Here is a 20,504-nt window from a genome sequence, read left to right on the forward strand (position 1 = left end):
TATTGCCATAAGAATAAATCCATTTTGTACAATACAGGGCCACTTAAAGGAAAGTTATGCAGCTATATTTAAAGATTGTTTCCAGCAAATCAAATAAATGCATTATGAAACAATGTTTGCAACTGGAAGATCTATTATTTTTGCTCACTTTTGCAATTTTGCCTCCCTACTTTCCTTTTTGCACCAACAGCAGCAGGAGGGTCTTGTTTTATTTCTTTATACCATGTGTCAAGTGAAGCTCCACAGGTCCTGGAGCAATGACTGAATGCAGCGGTGGGTTGCATGAGGGCTAATAAGCTGAAGGTGAATCTCAGTAAAATGGACTAAGTGTGTGGCTTGGATAGCTTACTTGAAAAGGATGAGGATGAACTCCATCTGCAACAGGGGAACAGATCTGCCGGCCAACGGGTCAAATTTGAAACAGGACAGGTCTCAATATGGCATACTCTCACCAGCTTCGCACCTGATGTCCCATGTAGAACTCAAACATGCAGCTGATCCCTGCAGAAAACTGCTTTCTCTGCTCTATTCTTGGGACTTGGAAAACACCGAGCAGGTCTAGCAAAGCCCCTTGAGCTGCAACTTCCAAGCACCCAACAACCAGCTGGCTTTGGGGTGCTTGGGAAGTGCTGTGTAAGAATCTTTACAGGTGAGTTGCCCCACCCACCTGTCAAGGATCTGGGCTGTTAGACCCAAAAGGTTCCCCACCTGTGCTCTGAAGAGTGGTTTACCAGGGAAAGCGGAAGGGCAAACAAAAAGCTCAGACCCATGTTTTCTAGAAGTGGGACAAAAAACTGGACAAACCCATAGTCTGTAAGTTCTGCTCGATTTGCTGCTGCTGCTGGAGGCTGAGCTGGCTTCCACATCAAGGAGCATCATTTTCCATATATGGCTCGTTTGCCAGCTACAGTGGTACCTCGGGTTAAGAACTTAATTCGTTCCAGAGGTCCGTTCTTAAGCTGAAACTGTTCTTAACCTGAAGCACCACTTTAGCTAATGGGGCCTCCTGCTGCTGCCGCCGTGCCGCTGCTGCGCAATTTCTGTTCTCATCCTGAAGCAAAGTTCTTAACCCGAGGTACTATTTCTGGGTTAGCAGAGTCTGTAACCTGAAGCGTCTGTAACCCAAGGTACCACTGTATAGCCATCCCTTCACAGGGAGACCCTGGTGAAGTGACCCATGCACTGTTAACTTCAAGGCTGGGCTAGCGCAATCCACTCTGTATGGGGCTGCCCCTGAACTTGGTTTGGAAGCTGCAGCTAGTGCAGAATGCAGCAGCTAGGTTGTTAGCTGGAATGCCTTACACCACCAGCATGCAACAACTATTCTGAAAGAAATGCATTTGAGCTGAAGCATCTGGGACTATTGGTTTTGCAGGTGCCTTTCTGTAGTTAATGAAGAAACATTTGCTTTCTGCTTTTGTGTGCTACAAGCTGATTTTGGAGGGGATGGAGAGGCCTGATGCTAGAAAGACGACTCTGGATCAGATATTCCTTCCCAATCTTGTGGTCCTATTGCATTTTACTAGCATAATACTATCAACCAACTCTGCAGGATACAGGTTGTTGGAAAACTAAGTTTAGTAACTTTTTGCAACCTCAGTGAAGCTTTGGGTCTACCTTGAACCTCTTCATACACAATACGTCTAGACAATTCCTCTTATAACAATTAACAAAGCTTTTATTGCTATGAACAGCTTAACAGAAAAACAGAAAAATCTGTCATGCTAGCATTCTGTGTGCAGATAACACCAGTACCAACCCAACTTTCATCTTATAACATCAGTTTTTTTACCACTAGGGTCACTCTCTCTTACCCCACACAACCACATCTAATTTCAAAAAAACCCAGAAATAGTGGAACTTTATTCACTTGTATCTCTCACCATCAAACCCTTTTGTTCAGGAAGTTATTAAGCATGAATCTGCATGGTCATACTGGAGAATGCTTGTTTTCAGGCTATACTGAAAACGTGCTTGTGGTGTACCAATCAGCTTTGCCACAGACAGTTTGAGATTTTGCATGCCAAGGCTCACACCATTTACAGAACCAATCAAGATGAACCACAGTGGCAAATGCATTATTTTAAAACCCAGATCTGCTCTGATCATTTAGAAACGAGGGAGTCCAATTTGAAGGGTAACGGAGGGTGATAAACCTTCCACCACTTGCAGCTTACACCGTCTTTTCCCCAATGTGATTTCCCCCTACCTGAATGCTGTTGTTGTTGCCATTAGAATTCCCACCTGCTGTTTACAATATGGTTGGCAGAGATACAAGTCTCAATACATTGACCTGCCACTGTTGCATCAAATTTGGTAGCAGGAAAGCTTTCCAGGAAAATAGAGGTGGCCCTTTAACAAGTGGTGTGCAAACATTACTTGGAAAACCAGTCCATGTGGTATCATCTTCCTAACAAGAGGTGAAGATCACATTATCTCTCCCACTGGTTCTCCAGTTTTCTGGCCAGGTACAGAAGCATGACAAGATTCTCCGTGGCAGGACAATACAGCTGGCTGACTGACCAAAATTGTTACGAGAATGCTTAGTAAAGTTGGTCATCAGTATTCACCTCTTAGTGGCTTGCAAAATCATCACCAATGGTCATAATGTTTTTTTTCACCACAAGCACATTCTGAATATTGATCAAATCTTGCCAGAGGGCAAGGATTATGAGAGTCATGAACAACAACAACAAAAGCAAATATATATTTTAAAAGTTGGAAAAGCACAAATCCAATATTAGGTTTCCTCCCGCCCCCCACTTTTTCCCCGAGATAAATTCTTAATTGCATTAGAAGATGGCTGCTATGCCTCACCACAATCTTTAAAGCCACCTTTCCCTTTCTTTGCATTTTGTTTTTAAACAACTACAGTTTAGTCCTTGAGGGCCACAAGGCTCTTAGGGCATCTGTGCATTAGGCCCCTGAGTCTGGAGATGGGACTCAACCTGCTGGATGAGGGATAAAGTTTCCTGCAACAATGAGTTGGGTTCTCCAGCAACATATGCAATGCAAGGAATCTGGGGCGAAGATAGAACTTGTGACACTTCGCAAGGTGGCAAAGCATCAGCACAAAGGATGCTCTGTAAGAATGAGGAATCTATTATGTTTGCTCCATCTGCTTCATGTTGATCTGGGCACACAGGCTCAGAAGACAAAAGAAGCTCAATAGTCTTCCAGATATGTGATTGATCAGAATCACCACAGAGCTGCCAATGATCCCTGTCCTGATGTGGCTGTTCTCCCAAGATTCCCAGACTCAAATTGCTCCACTGTTCCACTGCCCAAGAAGAACTACTTAGTGACTGGAGAGTATCACCTACAGGAAAGTGGTTGGCTTCATTTCCTGCCTCTTCATGCCGCAAAGAGGAAGGATCTCTATGAAATGTCTCTCCACCAAGCTCTTCAGGGTGAACAAAGACAGCATCAGCTGATAAAGGCTCTTGTCTTGGAAGGACTAGCAAGGGCCCCTCATTTCCACAGAGAAGGCTATCTATGGACAATTGTGGTGGTGGCCATGTCTGGCAAGTGTCCACTTGTGGAAGAGAAAAGCTATCAGCTCCAGTGCTGTCCTTTGAAGTGATATTCTTTCTCCTGGCTTTTGGTAAAGGATTAGACATTGTTTCCAAACTGCCTGTACATGTTCTCTTGGGCAGAATTAGTCCCAGCAACAAAGAAGGGTGGCATGGCTCAAGCCCTATGGAAAGAAAGAAAGCAAATAAACGAAATGACATGTTTCTGTAACTCTAGTGACAACCCAGGGACAAAAGCATGAGAATCTCAGCTGTTCTTAAAACAGGTGCCTTAGCTCCTAGAAAACTACAATAATTTGACTGCAGCATGCACCCTGACTTTTTAAAAGCAAACTGGGGGGGGGCAAATCATTCAATAATTAAAAAAAATCAAGTCCTTAAACCCACTAGCAATCATCTAACCTGTTTAGAAAAAAGCAGACGTGTACTGCTTTAGAAAATGTAAAATTTATGGTGTGTGTCTAAGGGTTTAACACCAGACACAGACCGAAGTGATGTAGTAGAATAATCCTTATTATGAAACTTCATTTACATGATGGAATCACTTCAATCAATTTGGTGCTTCCCACTGCCCTGCGTGCCTCTCTTCATCCCCTCACATCAGTCCTAGGAAATAGCATTCTTGATAAATGGACACATGATTCCCTAGCGCTTTGCAATGAGAAATAAAAGGATACCACCACTTCCAAATGTCAACAAATACATTTTAATATCCTGCTCCAGCCAGATGATCAAATTCTGTGCTGTCTCAGAATAGGCATGCAAAGGTCATATCAGATAACATGATGAAAAAGGCCAATGGCAGAGGGATTCAGAAAAGTGGACTTTTTAAGATGACCAGCAATTGAAGGATTCTGCTCAGGGCGGCATACACATATCTGCCTCATACGCCAAACATTCAAGATTCATTTTCAAACTCTGGGAAGCTCCATCACTCCAGAAGCTCCAATGTGCATACAGCGGTTCCAATGAGTACAGGCAGCTCCAAAAAATCAGTAATGATCCAATTTGCTACACAAACCAGCTCCATGCACATACTGGAGTCAGGGCCAACATCTAGGGAGGACTCAGAAGCCCCAGAATCCTTCAGTGTACTTCTTATTTTCTTTCCATAGCCTGTATTCTCTGACAGATATTTTGCAATAATATATGCTAAACATCTGTTTCCTAGTTCCAAAATTTGGATTTGTTTTGGTAGCAAATATACAAAGCCTTGGCACTCTTGCCATTAGCACATGGCCTGGGTATTTTTCACTGAGTTACTCCAAGGGATATGTCATTCTTCACACCATCCAGTACGTTATCTCTGGTGAATCAATGAAAATAATAAATGAATGGAAAGAAAACCTACCCACGTGACTGAAAAAATGAAAGTTTACTAGCCTCTTCTCTCTCCCCACCCCACTTTCTCCCCAACTCTCTTCTCCCCCAACTGATGTACTGTATACATCAAAGTTTCACATCGAATATAACTGATCTGTAGAAAGAACTTTATGATCTGAAAATAGAGATGATGTATGTACTTTTGTAACCCCAGAAAATCTTTAATAGAAAACATTTTTTTAAAAAGCCCTCTTGTTCGCTTTTACACCTTCTGCCTATCAGTGTCATTAGATTTCTACAAGCTTCTGTATGCTGAGAAGTAAAATTTCTCTTTTGTTTACCCTCTCTGTGCCACGGTACAAATAATCCTATAAACCTCTATCATGTCCTTCCCTCCTCAGTCTTCCCCACACCCCAATCTAACAAAACTGCTTATACAAACAAAATTCATGCAGAAAAGAAATTGTAGTAGAATAGCCATATTAGTTTACAGTGGAAAGGAAAATCTGAGTATTGACTTAATGTGGCACAAAGTGTGTTCTCCAGAAAGATATCTATGATAATTGTTCAACTCCACTTCCATGAACTTCAAGAAAAAGGAGAAAGATTTGTTCCCAGTTCCTACCTGGACCACCAAATGCGTGCAGTTTAGAAGGCACAGGCTGGTAAGCTGCTAATGGCACCATGAATATCTCCATCTGGTTGCTGTCCACGATGCCATATCTCTGTTTATTGTTCAAGTAGGAATACAGAGTGTTATAAGGGTCGAAGCCTTTGGGTAAGCTGGGGTGGAATCTTATCACTCCCATCTCCTGCGCAAACATGGGAAGAAAAAGAAAGGACGCTATTATCAGGGAGTACTGAGCTCCTATGAAAAGGAACATTTTGCCTATTGAGCACCTGCTCTTCTTGTAAGTGTCAGGGCATTCAGGCCTACACAACACAGCTGCCAGATCAGGAGGGGCTCTGTGGCTGAAGAGCTTTTCACACTTCCTTTGGAAGAAAGCCTAACACCTCCCTTCTGCCATCTGACTTACTGTTGCTGGTACACCACTGTGGCCTCAAGCCACCCTGCAGATCAGGTCAGGTCGGGATGAAAATTTCTTTAGTCAAGAATGAGGGTGGCAGCAGGGAATGGCTCATCAAGTCCGGGGCCTGGAAATCACATCCACTCCTGTAACGTTAGGTCATGCTGGACTGTTTCTAGCTACAGTTTGACTCAAAGCCAGAAGGTAGGGCCTGAAGATGAGTGTCTTATCTGCCTCCCTGCTACCACTTTATAGTTGTTGGTAACTTCTAGGTTGCCACATCTGGCAGCAACTGGGGGTGGGTTGGGGAACATCAGATGCTGCACAAGATATCTGGGAGTTCCCAAGTGGTGTCCACTCCAGTTGCAGCCTCTCTGACAGAGAGGGAAGAAGAATGCATTTCGTTTCCAGTGGATGTGAGGCTTTCAGCCCTTCTATTCCCACATTAAGCTTCTAGTTTTTGCATTCTTTATCTCTTTCATTCTATTTGTACTTTTGTTTGTTTTTTTGTATACATTGCTCACTTTTAGCCATTAAGAGGCTCCGAGAAAGAACCTTCCCTAATCAAGGCAGGAAGATGACAGGAGTTCAAGAAAGATCCTGCCTCCTCAGAAAGTGTTTGTTAGCCCTACCTATTCCGGCCCACAGTCTGGTCCTTTACTATCTGCAACTGCAACACTTCTGGAAACAGGAAAGCGTAACAGAAGAGAGTTCTGGATGGTGCTGACATAATTTTTTTTACTAGGAACTACCAACATAGTAAGATAAAATCCTTGTACAACAACAACAACAACAACAACAACAACAATTTATTTATACCCCACCCAACAACAATAATAATAATAATAATTTATTTATACCCCACCCATCTGGCTGGGTTTCCCCAGCCACTCTGGGCAGCTTCCAACAGAACACTAAAATACAATAACTTATTAAACATTAAAAGCTTCCCTAAACAGGGCTGCCTTCAGATGTCTTCTATGGGTTTCTTTCCTTATAAATGCCCCACCACCATCTGTTTGATGAAACAGATTTGCATGTATAGGAAAGGCAAGAAGTAATTACTAAATTTGTTCTTTAGCTCAGAAATTACAGATGTAACTATCAGGAGGCCCTAGATTGCTAAGAGCAATGTTATTCACCTTCCAATCTAGCTACAAGGGCTCATACTGTTCTTTGATTTATGCTGCGCATCTGGTGTTGCAGTATACTGGGTGTTACTTACTTACACACACACACACACACACACACACACACACACAAGGGCTGGGCAATATGATGATATATCATCCAAAACCAGTTTGAAGTCTATAGCGTGATAGTTTCATAGTTTTTGACCGGACAATATGTGTGCTATGCAAAAATCACAATGTGGCGAAAACCGTAAAACCAGCCAATGCCTCTACATAGCTCCATCGTTATTTCAGACATTATGATTTATCAGTATATTGCAATGTTTAGCTGGTGATATATCACAAAGTTTAAAAGCAGATATCGCCCAGCCTTACTGTTCACCTCTACATAGTTTCAGCCTTATTTCAGACACCGTGATATTGGTATATCACAAGACTTAGGTGGTGATATATCGCAATGTTGAAAACCAGATATCTCCCAGCCCTAACACAAAAACCTTAAAGCAATGTCATTAAGCTACAACCCTGAAACAGTTCAGAGCAAAACTACAATCCTTGAATGATATATCCCTGGACCCAAGGACTCAGTGGAAATATCAACCAGCAGAAAAGCAAAGTCTGGATGAGAGAACTTTTGTTCAGAGCTGCATCTGTGCTACCTTCCCTATACAGATGACACACACATGCACCTGCAGAATTACCTATGGTAATTACAGAAGCAAAAAATCTGCTACATAGCTGATGCTATGTAACATGTAATTTGGCTCCAAATCCCACTCTTTACAAAGGAGGATCCTGAGGAGGCACAAATCTGCATTGGATGCTCCTGATGGGGCTGTGGGAACCTTCAAGGTCAACTGTGGTATCAAATAAGCAACAGAGCCTGATTAAAATAAGAACCTTTCAGTGTTTACCTTGCTGTTTGCTGGCCATATGCTGTCTAGATAGGACCAGACATCCTCCGGGAGAATACAGCCCCTTCCCTGTAGAATATGTGGTAAGGCCTGGATGAATCACAAGAGCATAAAGGAAGATCACTATCGTAAGAGAAATCCACATGTCTGTGATTGAATTTGGTTTTCCAACAATACACTGATCTAGTGGAAACAGATCTAGAATGAACATTATCTTAGCAGCCGTTCTAGGGCTGTTTTAAGGGCAGCAGTTCTCTCCTTACTGAAGATGGGGAGTGAGGGGAGGCTTCCTAAAACTTTCATGGAAGGAATATGATTTGAAGCATGGATTTTTCATCTCATAATTTACTGTCTTAGTACACTACACCAGCTTTATGACTTATTGTCGCAATATCAGAATCCCTGGAACATCAGTTTCAACTTAACGAGGGAAGAGTAGAAAGATACCTTATTTTGTCCTCTCTTTTTACCCTGCTGCTCTAACAGAGACAGTAAGGTCAATTTAGCTTTTGCTTATCCCTCCTCCAGAGCTATTAGGACTTGGTCAGCAACATAAAAGGGATGCTCCGATAAGAGTAGTGGCAAACTTGCTGAAAGTTCTTAAATGGGTGGAGGGAATGTGGAGGTATTGCACTGTACCTAATCTAGCCCTGCTCATACCCAGTAGAGGCTCTTACACTAGGACTACTGGGGCACAACCCTCCCAAGGAGAATGTCAAACACATTTTTAAAGGACCCCCCCTCCCCAATTTCAAAGCCACCCATTCTTTCCTGTCCCTCTGGGGATATTTCCATCCATCTCCTTTTCTCTGGCCAATCTACTCTCTGTATCACTTAGCCACACTTAATCCAAAAGTATTGGATAGTAAAGAGGTCCCTCCCATATTCCTCAAGGAGAACTGCCAGTTTTTGAGCCCTGCTAGAAAAATGCAACCTGTGCCGTTAATAAAGATAGTGCAACTCGTACAGCACGTAGGCGAAAAATATTCAGTTCTTCAAAAATAATTTTACACCATTAATCAAATATGTGAGAAAGAGACAATTACTTACAAAGTGCCATGAAAACTTACAAACTACCTAAAATAAAATGAACTTGCAATATCATATTTATGGGCTCTGGCTGAACAGTTTCCCCTCCTTCCTGTTATGAAGGCAATCTACATTGACTAGAGAGGACCTAGTCTGTTCCAGCCTTATCAAATCATTCAACTGTTCTGAGCAAACTCACGAGCCATTTCCCTGAAGGCCAGATCTCCTCATAGGTTTTAGCAGTACTTTTTTCTGGAAAAATGTGGAGGAACTCAACACAAAGCTTGTCTGTCTGTCTGTCTGTTTGTTTGTTTAATGCAGGATCCAGTCGCAGTGCCACACACATACAGGCAGTGGTTAAATGTAAGATGTGATTAATAAACTCAAGCAAACAATGATCTGGATTAGAAATGGCCACAACTTTATTGATTACAGATATAGGTGGATTTTTGGCTCAGGCATTAGGTGTATATCTGTTTCAGCCCCCCCCCCCAAAGAAAAAAATTTTTAATTAATTTTAAAAAGGTAAGGGAACCAAGCTCCTGCTCAAAAAAAACCCTTGGATTTTAGTAACCAGAGAATTAACATGTTTCCTTCCCCAAAAGAGCCTTTTTATTTTAGTATTTTGTTTTGTGACTTTGCTAGAGAGCAACCAAGCAAGCAATAGTGGGCACATTGTGAGTCGTTTTCCTTTAAAAATATCTATTTTTTTATTTGGTCACTTTGCATTTATTTTTGTGAATTTTTTGGAAGAATGGTGGATAGCTTGTGTATGTATTGCAACGAACTGTGCATTAACCATTTCCCTGTACTCACTCATTAAAAGCTGCAGCAGGTGTTGGTAAGGATTCTTTTAATTTAGAAAAAAAATGTGTTTTGGATAATGAAAAGTTAAAACTGATTTGGGGTGAGGATAACTACATGCAACTGGAAGCAAGTGTTCCTCACATTTTAAAACTTTTTGCATGTTTCTTTAGTTCTTTGGAAATGGATATGTAGCTGTAATCAATACACGAATTCACAAACTTATGCTGTGAGGTCTGCCTGAATTTCTAAATAAAGAGATATGCAGTCAATATTGTCTGAAAATGATACTTGAACCCTCTTGCTTAGCTCTTCCCCTGTCCATAGATGTGCAAAGAATAATGGGTGTTTTCCATCAAGGAGACGGTGGCAATCTGCACGTCTGTAATGGCACACTTTCTTAAACAAGTGTTGTATGAGTCCTATTGTGATGAAGCAAGGTTAAAAACTGCAACCTGTCATGGGCCAGGAGTCAGCTTCTCCTGCTGAACAGCAGCCTGAAGGGGGAGAAGGCAGAGTGACTCCACCTGCAGCTGATCAGCCTTCAAGGACACAAAGAAGGCACTGATGAGAACCAGCTGGCTCCAGCCTTCTTAAACAGAGCTCTCAGCAGCAGTCAGAGTCTGGAAACAAACCCTGTGGTTCCTGGCCCTACCTTGCTGCTTCCTGCTCTCTGTTTGGACCCTTGGCTTCGTGATCATCTGATTCCCCAACCTCTGGATTGTCTATGTGGATTGCTGTTTGCCCAACCCTTGGAACGGACTTTGTATGCTGACTCTGCCAGGTGCATCTCAAAGACTCTTATTTCCTGTTTGTTTGGGCTCGCACTCCACCGAGCTCTGCACGCTGTTGCTTGGCAACGGGACTATGACACAGCACTACCAAGTCAAAGTGTTACCAGCCACCACTGCTCATACCTGTGACAGATTACAGCTGGATCCAGAAACAGGATATGCTTTTGCCACAAATTGCTTCACACTGAACATGTGAATGACTCCTTCCCAGATGGCGGAGTTCCTGGGCTGCTTCTCCACTCGTCGGTGTTTCTTTGGAATGTGAGGTGAGATGGGGCTAAAAGAGATGAGGAAATATGCAAATCCAGTTCTGTTCAGAATTGTAGAACTGGAAGAGACCTCGAAGACCATCTAGTCCAACCCCTGGGGCTCAATGTAGGATCTGCAATACAGGATCTTGCAACTACAACATCCCGAACAGATGGCTATCCACTCTGCTTAAATACCTTCAGAAAAGAACTTGCCACTTCCGGATGCATGTTCCACCATCAAATAGCTCTTAGGAAATGTCTTCTAATGTTGGCATTCTGCCAGCTCTTGAAGACACACCTGTTTAAGCAAGCATTCCCCTGAACTGAACTTCTGGTTTTATTGTTTTAAAAACTGTTTTTAAATGTCATTCTTTTCAACTGCTTGTTTTATTGGGTCCAATCCAAACAGACACAAAGGAATGTGGTAAATGGAGCCTGCTATTCCTCCTGCTCCTCTCGCTGCTAGCTATCCCAAGGAGTGCAGCTATTGGCTATTCAAAGTGGGATCGGCAAGGCTGGGGAAGAACATTTCAAGCTATTGGGTATTGGGACACTCTGTTGTGGACCTTAAGGTAGCTATCCCTGAACAAAGGAACTTCAAAGGGAAATCCCAACATGAAACAGCCGAGTTACAATTTATCAAGAAATTTGATTCTAGTTCATTTGGACCTGAATAGAGACAATTGTTTCCTGTCCAACTACAGGTGTTATTTTACTCAGCAATGCTAAGCAGATTCTGTTATCACCAATTGTTGTAATGTTTCATAGTGTTTGCAGACAGTTAAGCTCTAATTAAATTGGCACAGGCTGTACTTTTGTACTTCCTTACCAATGAACTCCAGTTTTTATACTCCATCACTCCCCCGCCCCCTTACACACATACAAACTGAGAGGTATTGCAATGCATCTGATGAAGTGGACTCTAATCCATGAAAACTAACACCATAATAAATTTATTAGTCTTTAAAGTGCTTTTTTTCTTTTCTTTTCAAGAGACTAACAAAAGTACCCCTCTGGAAGTTGTTGCAATGGAAGCCATCTGTTTCTGTGGATCATTGTTTTTTAAACTTTTGTTAAGTCGGAACGTTCAGAACTATTCCTCAACAACTCAGCCAATAACAGAGGACATACTGATACCAAATATGACAGCCAACAACTACAAAGGTTCCAAAAACACCAGACTAAGTCTCAGAATTTTTCTTCTATCTGTTGGATGGGTGGTAGAAGAGTAAGAATCACATTTCCCCTATAAATCTAGATGTGCTGTGCTTTATTATCTCATTTCTCTCTTGGACCTAAAAGGCTATCCAATGGAAATTTTCCTCTTACCCTTGTATGAAGGGGAAATGGCAATGCATGCCTGAGTTACTGCTACAGCTTAAAAGTAACTGTGTTGATATCCACCAAATGAACAAAGCTTCACACATCTCAGACTGACTTATTTCTTTTAAGGTTTAATGTATCGCATTTTTAAAAGTGTTGCGTTATTTATAGGGTTTCTATCTTCAATATTAAAGTTCTGGGGGTTGAGAAGTATGAATTATACAGACCTGTCCACATGAAGAGGCCTTTCTCCTTCCTCTGAGAATATGGTGCTTGGGTGCCAATGTTTGGTGGCATTTGCTTTCTGTTTTAAAGCATGCTTGTACGTAGGTGGCTTAAATCCCTGCTCACCGCCGGCAGTAATTTGTCCTAGAAAGCCAGAAGGAACAGTGCTATTTTCCCCCCACATTAAAAGATTCTGAATCAATTTTCAAGAAACCTTTTTCTCCGTTGTCAAATTTAATTGGCAGGCCCAAGATTTTTCTACTGCCGCTTGGATTTGAAGATTGACTTTGGAGTTTTGTATTTGAAGAAATAATAAATAAAAACTCTCAAACTCAGAAGGTCAGTCTTATAAAGAATGGCTGGAATCTTTAATTCGGTGGTCCAAAAAAGCAATCCCTCTTTTTGCTGCAGAATGTTAACAAGTTTGGTAACTTACCAAAACAACTAACATAGTTAGGATCCTCAGAACGATTCCGCTGAACATCATCTGGGTCTCTCACAGATACTCTAGGAATCTCAGGACTATGGTTCACCTCTTTGGGTGACTGTGATCCCTAAAAATAATGCAAGGTGGCAAGTTACTGTGCCCTTAACTTTTGGTTTCACTGACTACAATTAGTCTCATTAGTTAAACAACTCAATAGTCAATTAATCGGGGGGGGGGGGCAATTAAAAGTTTGCAGCACTTGTAAGAGCTAATGTTGACTCCTTTACAGCATCTGGCAAATTATGCGGCTCTCTGATCCTATCCAGAACAGGCTCTGACCAAAGCACTACTGAAAGCATAATCAAACTCACTAACAAAAAGTCGAAGGGACTGTAGTGTGAGGTGCACCATTACTTTTCAGACCTGCACCCCAGGGTCCCTACGCAGGTTCCGTAGTACAAGCAAGTGCAACCCATTGCTCTTCTTTTATAGTGATTACAGGAAATTTTAATGACATGCAGGGAAAAGTCTAGGGCCACATTTAGGCTCTGTTTTTGCTGCACCTGCTTGGACTCAAGGCACTGGTACTGTTAAGTAGTTCTCTACTACCCAACAATCTGCACAGAAACCTGTGTCAGAAATTCATCACATGCAGCTCAAATGCCTGCTTCATGCAATCTGGTTGATCTCAGGCACCTATATATTTTTCCTTGAGCATGAAATGATTTGCACAGTATATGCTCAGTTGGTTGTGCTTGTCTGAACATCGCTATCTACTCACAAATATTTCTTGGAACATCAAGTCCTCTTCTGCTTCTCTCTCTATCTCTACAATTCCTTTGTGGTTGAATTTTGCAGAGCAACACCTTGGTGCTTCTTGTTCCTCTCTCTCTATTATTTCCAGCGCCTGCAAACAGCACAGTGATGTAGGCATGGCTCTAAATATGCATTTTGGGGGCCACTTCACATATAATGCTTTTGGGCTTACACTTGATATATAATGCACAAATGCAATAAACATGTGTTTACCAAGATAGTATCATACACTTGTTATAGAACCAGGGTTGGCTATGACCTGAAGCATACACTCAGTGGCACAGGCTTGCCACCACGTATGTGTGAAAGAGTCCTAAGGCTAGGATACATATGGAAAAATAAAGCCAAACATGTCCCACCGCTGGGCTTCTATTAGGACATATTTTTCTCTAGTAAGTAAATTGCCGTCAGATAAGCATAGAGCAAGCTGCTGACTCAGAAACAACTTCGGGGTCCAAGCTGGAAACTGATTCGCTCTGCTTTGCCTTTTCCTGGGCATAAAATGATTACTTACACGTTTGCTCTCTTTGGCTCTCCACTCTGCTAGTTCCGGGGGTGCCATCTCAAAGGAGCTCATCTGAACTAGTCTCTTGGGGGTAATCTCCCCAAATATTAATTTGCGGAAGAGGTACTGAAATAAAGTGAAACAAGCAATCCTCATTAGAAAGATTATTTATTAGAATAACAATAAATCAATCCACAGCAGCAACCTGAGAGAGTGAGCCATTTTGCATAGTCAAGGATATCTTACTAGCACAGCCAATTCAAAAAATAACAGTGATGGCCAGACACATCTTTCAGCCCTAGAGAGGGAATAAAGATTACTGGATGACAAGTGTAACAAAGGGTACAAGTCAACAAAACATAGGGGGGGAAATGTCTATCTTTCACCGCGATTTACAATCTTTGCTTAATAAGGAGAATCACACTGCCCATTAAAAATATCATGAGGCAAATAAAGAGTTTTGTGTGCTTTTTCATTTTGTTTTTCTGACCTGGTTTTCTGCAGATTTTAAGTTGAAGAGCAGACTGCGGTATTTGTTCTTGTAGTTTTGTTCAACACAGCAAAACCGTTTGAAAATCTCCTGCTCCACTTTCTTTGCTATCTTCAAGACTGTTTTTTTCTGTACACACAGGTCAGGCAAATCATCCAACCTGAAACACAGAAGGCAAGGAATGTGTTGATTTACCTGGACAGGGCATCCACACAAAGGCTGATCTGCAAACATGTCTGCACTTTCACAAATAAACTGGTCAGTGGGCCAAGCCCAGAGTCCACAACATCTCAATGCAACAGATAAATGTGTAATGCCAGTGTGGTATAACTGCTAGTTATTGACTTGGGCCATTGTGAGGATATCATGGGATATCATGATATGTATCATGTCTTGTACTTTTTGAAGGAATGGTGGGATAAAATGAATAATGCTACAAATGTTTCAGATTAGCTTTACCACCTTACAATCAAGACTCATACATAAGTTCCTTTCCTGTGTAGACTGAGATGTCCAGGCATTTTTACCTTTTCAAAAGAGCTTCCCTCAAGGCATCCACAACCTTACGACGACTTTGTTCCTGAGTCAGCTGAGAACTGTGAACTGGAGCTGGTGCCTTATTAGGTCCCTGGCGTCTCTTATTCTTCCTTGTCCTATTATCATCTTAGAACAAAAGAAAGAACTTTCAGATCTTCCAACATTCTCCCAAAGGAACTTACAGAACAGAAATTATATGAAGACCCAGTACTGCCTGCTTTTAAGGCAGGGGTATGGAACCTCAGGCCTGGGGGTCAAATGTAGCCTTTCAGACCTCTCTGTATGACCCTTGGAACTCTCAAGACCACAACCACCCATCACTGGCCTTACTTTAAAGCAAGAGAATTTTTGCCTTGTGTGCTTGAAATATGCGGCCCTTGTTTTTCTTGATGGAGGGGTGTGTGTGTGGAGAAAGTAGTCTACAGTACAAAGGTAAAATTTCTATTTGTTGCTCTACCCAGTTTTGCCTCCGGCTCCACCTACCACTGGCATGTGGCCTTCAGAACATTGCCTAGAATGGAACAAACATTGTTCCCCATCTGTTTAAGGGGTTAAGCTTTTCTGAAAAATCAATGGCTACATTCTCAGTTATAGAAGTGAGAAACACACATGCACTCAAAACAGCCAACCTTCATTTTCTTCTCCCAGCTGAAGACTGCTCTCTAGTAATCAGCAGCCTAAAGCAAAATATATCATAGAACTATATAATTAGAACTTGTATAAACAATCCTTTTTGGGGAGTAATGGCCCCACAATTTTGTTTCAAGGCGCAAATATTTCCCCCCACTGCTGCCCCGGGCTGTGCTTGTTTTATACAACACCTTCGTATTGCTGGTTAAATGCAATTCACCCTCAAGCTAACACCTGTTGCCACTGAGACACTACAAGATGACTGCATGATGGTCAGCTACATGAGCACTTCCCCATTTTTAACATCTGAACATTCATTGATATAACCTATAAAAAGGAGGGGGAAGTAGCCAGCATGAGCAGACCCTGGAGTCTAGAGCTGTGAAGATGTTGTGAAATGCTGTTGCTTTCATTCCACAGTACTTGGAACCACCGAGGAATAAAAAGGAACATTTTGCTACCACAGCAAAAATGCAAATTCAGTGTTTTTTTATCAACACTGTCTAATTTGCCTAATGTACTCCAGCTGCTGAACTGCAGCATTTTAAAATCAAAATTTGAGTTTATTTCCCCTCCTAAGTACTAGCCTCAGTTCTAGAGTAAATTTTAAAATATACACAGAATGAAAAAAAAGTGTGAGCCACAATGTGTCATAGCAGTTGTTGTTCTGGGCATAGCAGGACTCTCAACAGTTTGGTACCCATGATGGGCTTGCTTTGGTTACTGCCAGTGCTGTGATAAACCGTTCAAGAAATAAAGAACTTGCCCTCTTCACAGTTCCTTCCCCAGGGAAGCCACACTGCCAACAGCTTTCTCTACACTTGGAAAAGCATCAGAGCTGAAACTATTTGAGCACACAACCCTTAACTGCTTCAGACAAGGTGTACTATAAGCATTTTTCAGTTGCTGCTTTTCAAGAAAAGGAAAGAACATTCTGCCCTGAGAAAATCTTCTGACTCTAGGCCACCAACAGGTGGTTTTGTAACACCTCATGGACTCAACTAGCCCTTCATCAGTGTGAAAATATACTGGGATTTATCAAATACCACTTCAATATTGAACTGGTTACTGAAATGTTTGAGCTATATAGAAGTAGAACACACAAATCTGTAGCTAGTGAGCTGTAACTGAGCAGGGATAGGGACCCTTCTAGAAGTTATGATTGCAGGGCCCTATCCTCTTGGGCTGTATATAAAGCATCTATTTAATGCACATTTAAAGGACATGAATTTCCCACCCCACCCCCCAAAAAATCCGGAGAATTGTAGTTTAAGGGTGCTGGGAACTACAGCTCTCTGCTACAACTGCAGTACCCAGGATTCTTTGGGGAAGTTTTTTTTTTTAATACATGTCGTGTACACAGCTTTATACCACATAAAGCACTGTGAACAGTGATACCATGAGCCCCCTCCTGCCAACCAAGCAGTTTGAAAGCACACCAGTGCAAGTAGATAAATAGGTACCGCTGCGGCAGGAAGGTAAACGGCATTTCCGAGCGCTCTGGTTTCCGTCACGGTGCTCCGTTGTGCCAGAAGTGGTTTAGTCATGCTGGCCAAATGACCCGGAAAGCTGTCTGTAGACAAACACCGGCTCCCTCAGCCTGAAAGCGAGATGAGCGCTGCACCCCAGTCGCCTTTGACTGGATTTAACAGGCCAGGGGTCCTTTACCTTTACCTTTATTATCTATGAGCCCCAATGGATCAGACCAAAGTTTCTATGGGAAGTTACAGGCCTGGGTGCAACTGCATTCACCTCATGCGATTTCCAACCAGTAGCATTCAGAGGCATACTGCCTCTGACAGTGGAGGGCAAACATAAGACATCCTGGCTACATAGCTTTTATTCTCCATAGATTTGTGTCTTCCTCATTCATTCATTCATTATTTGTAACACTGGTGAGAGGGAAGACTTCAGCCTTGTGAGCTCTATTCTGCTATTCTGTATTTTTGCTATATCTCCATTGGATAACTCCAATATCCACCAACCAGAGTCAGGCGTAAAATTGTGGCTGAGTGTATGGAGTCAATTATCTATTGTGTCTCAAAAGCCATACACTAGAATAATCTGCATATAGGAATATAGATCTGTATCTGTGTTGTGGCAAATCAGGTATATGAACAAGAACTCTTATATATATTGTTAACAAATCAATATTCAAATTTTACAAGAGGAACACAGAAACCGATATGCAACTAGCAAAAGCCCAGCCACGATACAGAATTATTTTTAATTAGAATTTACGGATCTACTGTAAAGATGTCTACCTGTCGATTTTACCTTTTGCCCATCCATGGAGACTGATGGCTAAAAGCCATACATGTTCAGTAAATAAGCAGCAACTTACCTAAATTCAAAGGCTTGTGCTGAATGACAGTTTCTGAATACAGCTTCCCTTCATTTTTACTATTTGGTAGCAGAAGAGCACAGTTGCCTTGGCTTTCCTTGTGCTGTGGGAATTGCAGCGAGGATGGTTGGAAGAAAAATGGAACTAAGTTACTGGTTTCTTTGGACCTTTAATCAGGAAAAATTGATAAAGTAAGAGACCTTTTGCTGAATAGCCATAAACGGATTCCTTCTATGAGCCCTAACCATGGCCAAGACTGGTATTGATGAACTGGAAAGAATAAAGATATGGTCCCCTTTAATTGATGGATTGAAGACATGACAGCACTCACAACATATGAACGGATTGCTTATTGACACAGACTTCATTTGGAGAAATATATTGGCATTTGGAAATAATTTATACAGGATATAGTAGGCTATCAACAATCATATATATATTATGACAATAACAGTACTTACCGTATTTTTCGCTCTATAACACGCACCTGACCATAACACGCACGTAGTTTTTAGAGGAGGAAAACAAGAAAAAAATATTCTAAACGAAACAGTGGGTGTATGATTTTTGTGGTTCATGCTGTGGCCACAGACATGTGATCTGACGGTGAGTTTGGGGTAGCCCAATGCAAAAATCCCGAGGATCCATGTGGATCCATGCTTTGTAACCACGTTTTTGCGCCATTGCGGCCCCATGAAACAGTGGGTGCGTGTGTTTTTTGGTGCAGGCTGTAGCCATGGATATGCTATGTGATCTGATGGTGAATTTGGGGTGACCTAGTGCAAAAATCCTGAGGATCCATGTGGATCCGTGCTTTGTAACCACGTTTTAAGTGGGGAGGGAAGGAAAAGAACTCAAGGGACAAGGAGCACGCGTGGGGTGTGTGGAGAAGGATGCTGCTGATAATGCAGGAGAGGCTCCTCTCCGGCTTTGCTCCTTTAGAACAAGCAGGATCTGCGTCTCTCCCTCATCCCCGGCAAGGAAACCATGATAGTAACCACTCTGAGACAAATCAAGAAAAATTGCGACCAACACTCTCCCCCAACAAGCGCAGTGAGGTCAAAACACACACACACGCAGAGAGAGAACTGGCCCTAAAGTCGCAGGGCGCTGGAAGTCGCAGGGGCACTGGGGGAGTGAACGGGAAGCAAGAGAAGGAGAAGGAGCCCTCTCACACACACACAGACACACAGAGTGTCAATTCTAAAGTCGGAGGGAGAGGGCAGGGAGAGTGAACGGGAAGCAGGAGGAGGAGAAGGAGCCCTCTCTCTCACACACACAGACACACAGAGTGTCAATTCTAATGTCGGAGGGAGAGGGCAGGGAGGGTGAATGGGAAGCAGGAGGAGGAGAAGGAGCCCTCTCTCACACACACACACAGACACACAGAGTGTTAATTCTAAAGTCGGAGGGAGAGGGCAGGGAGAGTGAACGGGAAGCAGGAGGAGGAGAACGATAGCTCAAGCACACACACAGCCCCTACAGTGGCTAATCCAAAATCGGACAGCAAAAAACTGCAGGCAGGGACAGAGAGCACGGGGTTGTTTTAAAGCAGCCAAGCCCGCTCTGCTTCTCTCCCTCCTCCCCAGCTCGGCTCGCTGACAGGAGCCGCTTACACCTGCTTTGCTGTTTCAAAGCGAGCCACGGACTGCTCACAACTGCAGCAGATTCCCCCGCCATCTGTAGGCATTCGCTCCATAACACGCACAGACATTTCCCCTTACTTTCTAGGAGGAAAAATCTGCGTGTTGTGGAGTGAAATTTACGGTACATATCTATAGAAAAATGCAAGTGTAACTGATTATATTGCGGGGGCTCAATTAGTGCCAGCACCTTCTGTAAAGAGCTTGGGTGTAACCTTTGACGCCTCCCTTTCCATGAAGGCACAGGTTGCAGCCACAGCAAAGGTGGCATTTTTCCATTTCCGCCATATTAAGCAGTTGGTCCCTTACCTTTCTCGCCCTGATCTAGCCACAGTGATCCATACAACGGTCACCTCCAGGCTTGATTATTGTAACTCGCTCTACACAGGGCTGCCTAGAAACTGACCTAGAAACTCCAGCGGGTGCAGAATGCCACGGCGAGGCTCCCTACAGGGTCCTTGCTGTGGGATCACATTCATCCAGTGCTTTACCCAGTGGAGTACAGGGTCAGGTTTAAGGTGCTGGTTTTGACCTTTAAAACCCTATGCAGCCTAGGACCCACGTACCTACAGGACTGCCTCTCCTGGTATGCCCCGTGGACCTTAAGGTCCACAAATGACAACATTTTGGAGGTCCCAGGTCGCAAGGTGGTTAGATTGGTCGCAACTAGGGCCCGGGCCTTTTCAGTACTGGCCCCGACTTGGTGGAACGCTCTGTCACAAGAGACTAGGGCCCTGCAGGACCTGACATCTTTC

The 20,504-nt window shown here is 42.7% G+C and overlaps 1 protein-coding gene and 1 long non-coding RNA gene across 7 annotated transcripts in view; one reads left to right on the forward strand and one right to left on the reverse strand.

The window, feature by feature from the left end:
- Positions 1-1,958, forward strand: LOC307222989. Its single transcript, XR_013841939.1, has 2 exons — positions 1-909; positions 1,142-1,958. It is a non-coding gene; the product is annotated as an uncharacterized lncRNA (long non-coding RNA).
- Positions 1,658-20,504, reverse strand: part of SPOCD1 (SPOC domain containing 1) — a 27,564-nt gene continuing 8,717 nt past the window's right edge. For 5 of the 6 annotated variants that reach the window (XM_079988588.1, XM_079988589.1, XM_079988587.1 and 2 more), the window contains 11 exons: positions 18,107-18,209; positions 15,123-15,258; positions 14,596-14,755; positions 14,115-14,231; positions 13,566-13,691; positions 12,794-12,911; positions 12,360-12,501; positions 10,682-10,835; positions 7,932-8,021; positions 5,482-5,668; positions 1,658-3,697 (listed from right to left, as the gene is read on the reverse strand). In XM_079988588.1, the coding sequence (XP_079844714.1) occupies positions 2,901-3,697; positions 5,482-5,668; positions 7,932-8,021; positions 10,682-10,835; positions 12,360-12,501; positions 12,794-12,911; positions 13,566-13,691; positions 14,115-14,231; positions 14,596-14,755; positions 15,123-15,258; positions 18,107-18,209 (2,130 nt within the window). In that variant the 3' untranslated portion in view covers positions 1,658-2,900. The remainder of the gene's footprint in view (positions 3,698-5,481; positions 5,669-7,931; positions 8,022-10,681; positions 10,836-12,359; positions 12,502-12,793; positions 12,912-13,565; positions 13,692-14,114; positions 14,232-14,595; positions 14,756-15,122; positions 15,259-18,106; positions 18,210-20,504) is intronic. The other variant, XM_079988590.1, reaches the window with a different exon arrangement.

The sequence above is a fragment of the Podarcis cretensis genome (genome assembly GCF_951804945.1).
Source record: "Podarcis cretensis genome assembly, chromosome: 8".
Lineage (NCBI taxonomy): Eukaryota > Metazoa > Chordata > Lepidosauria > Squamata > Lacertidae > Podarcis > Podarcis cretensis.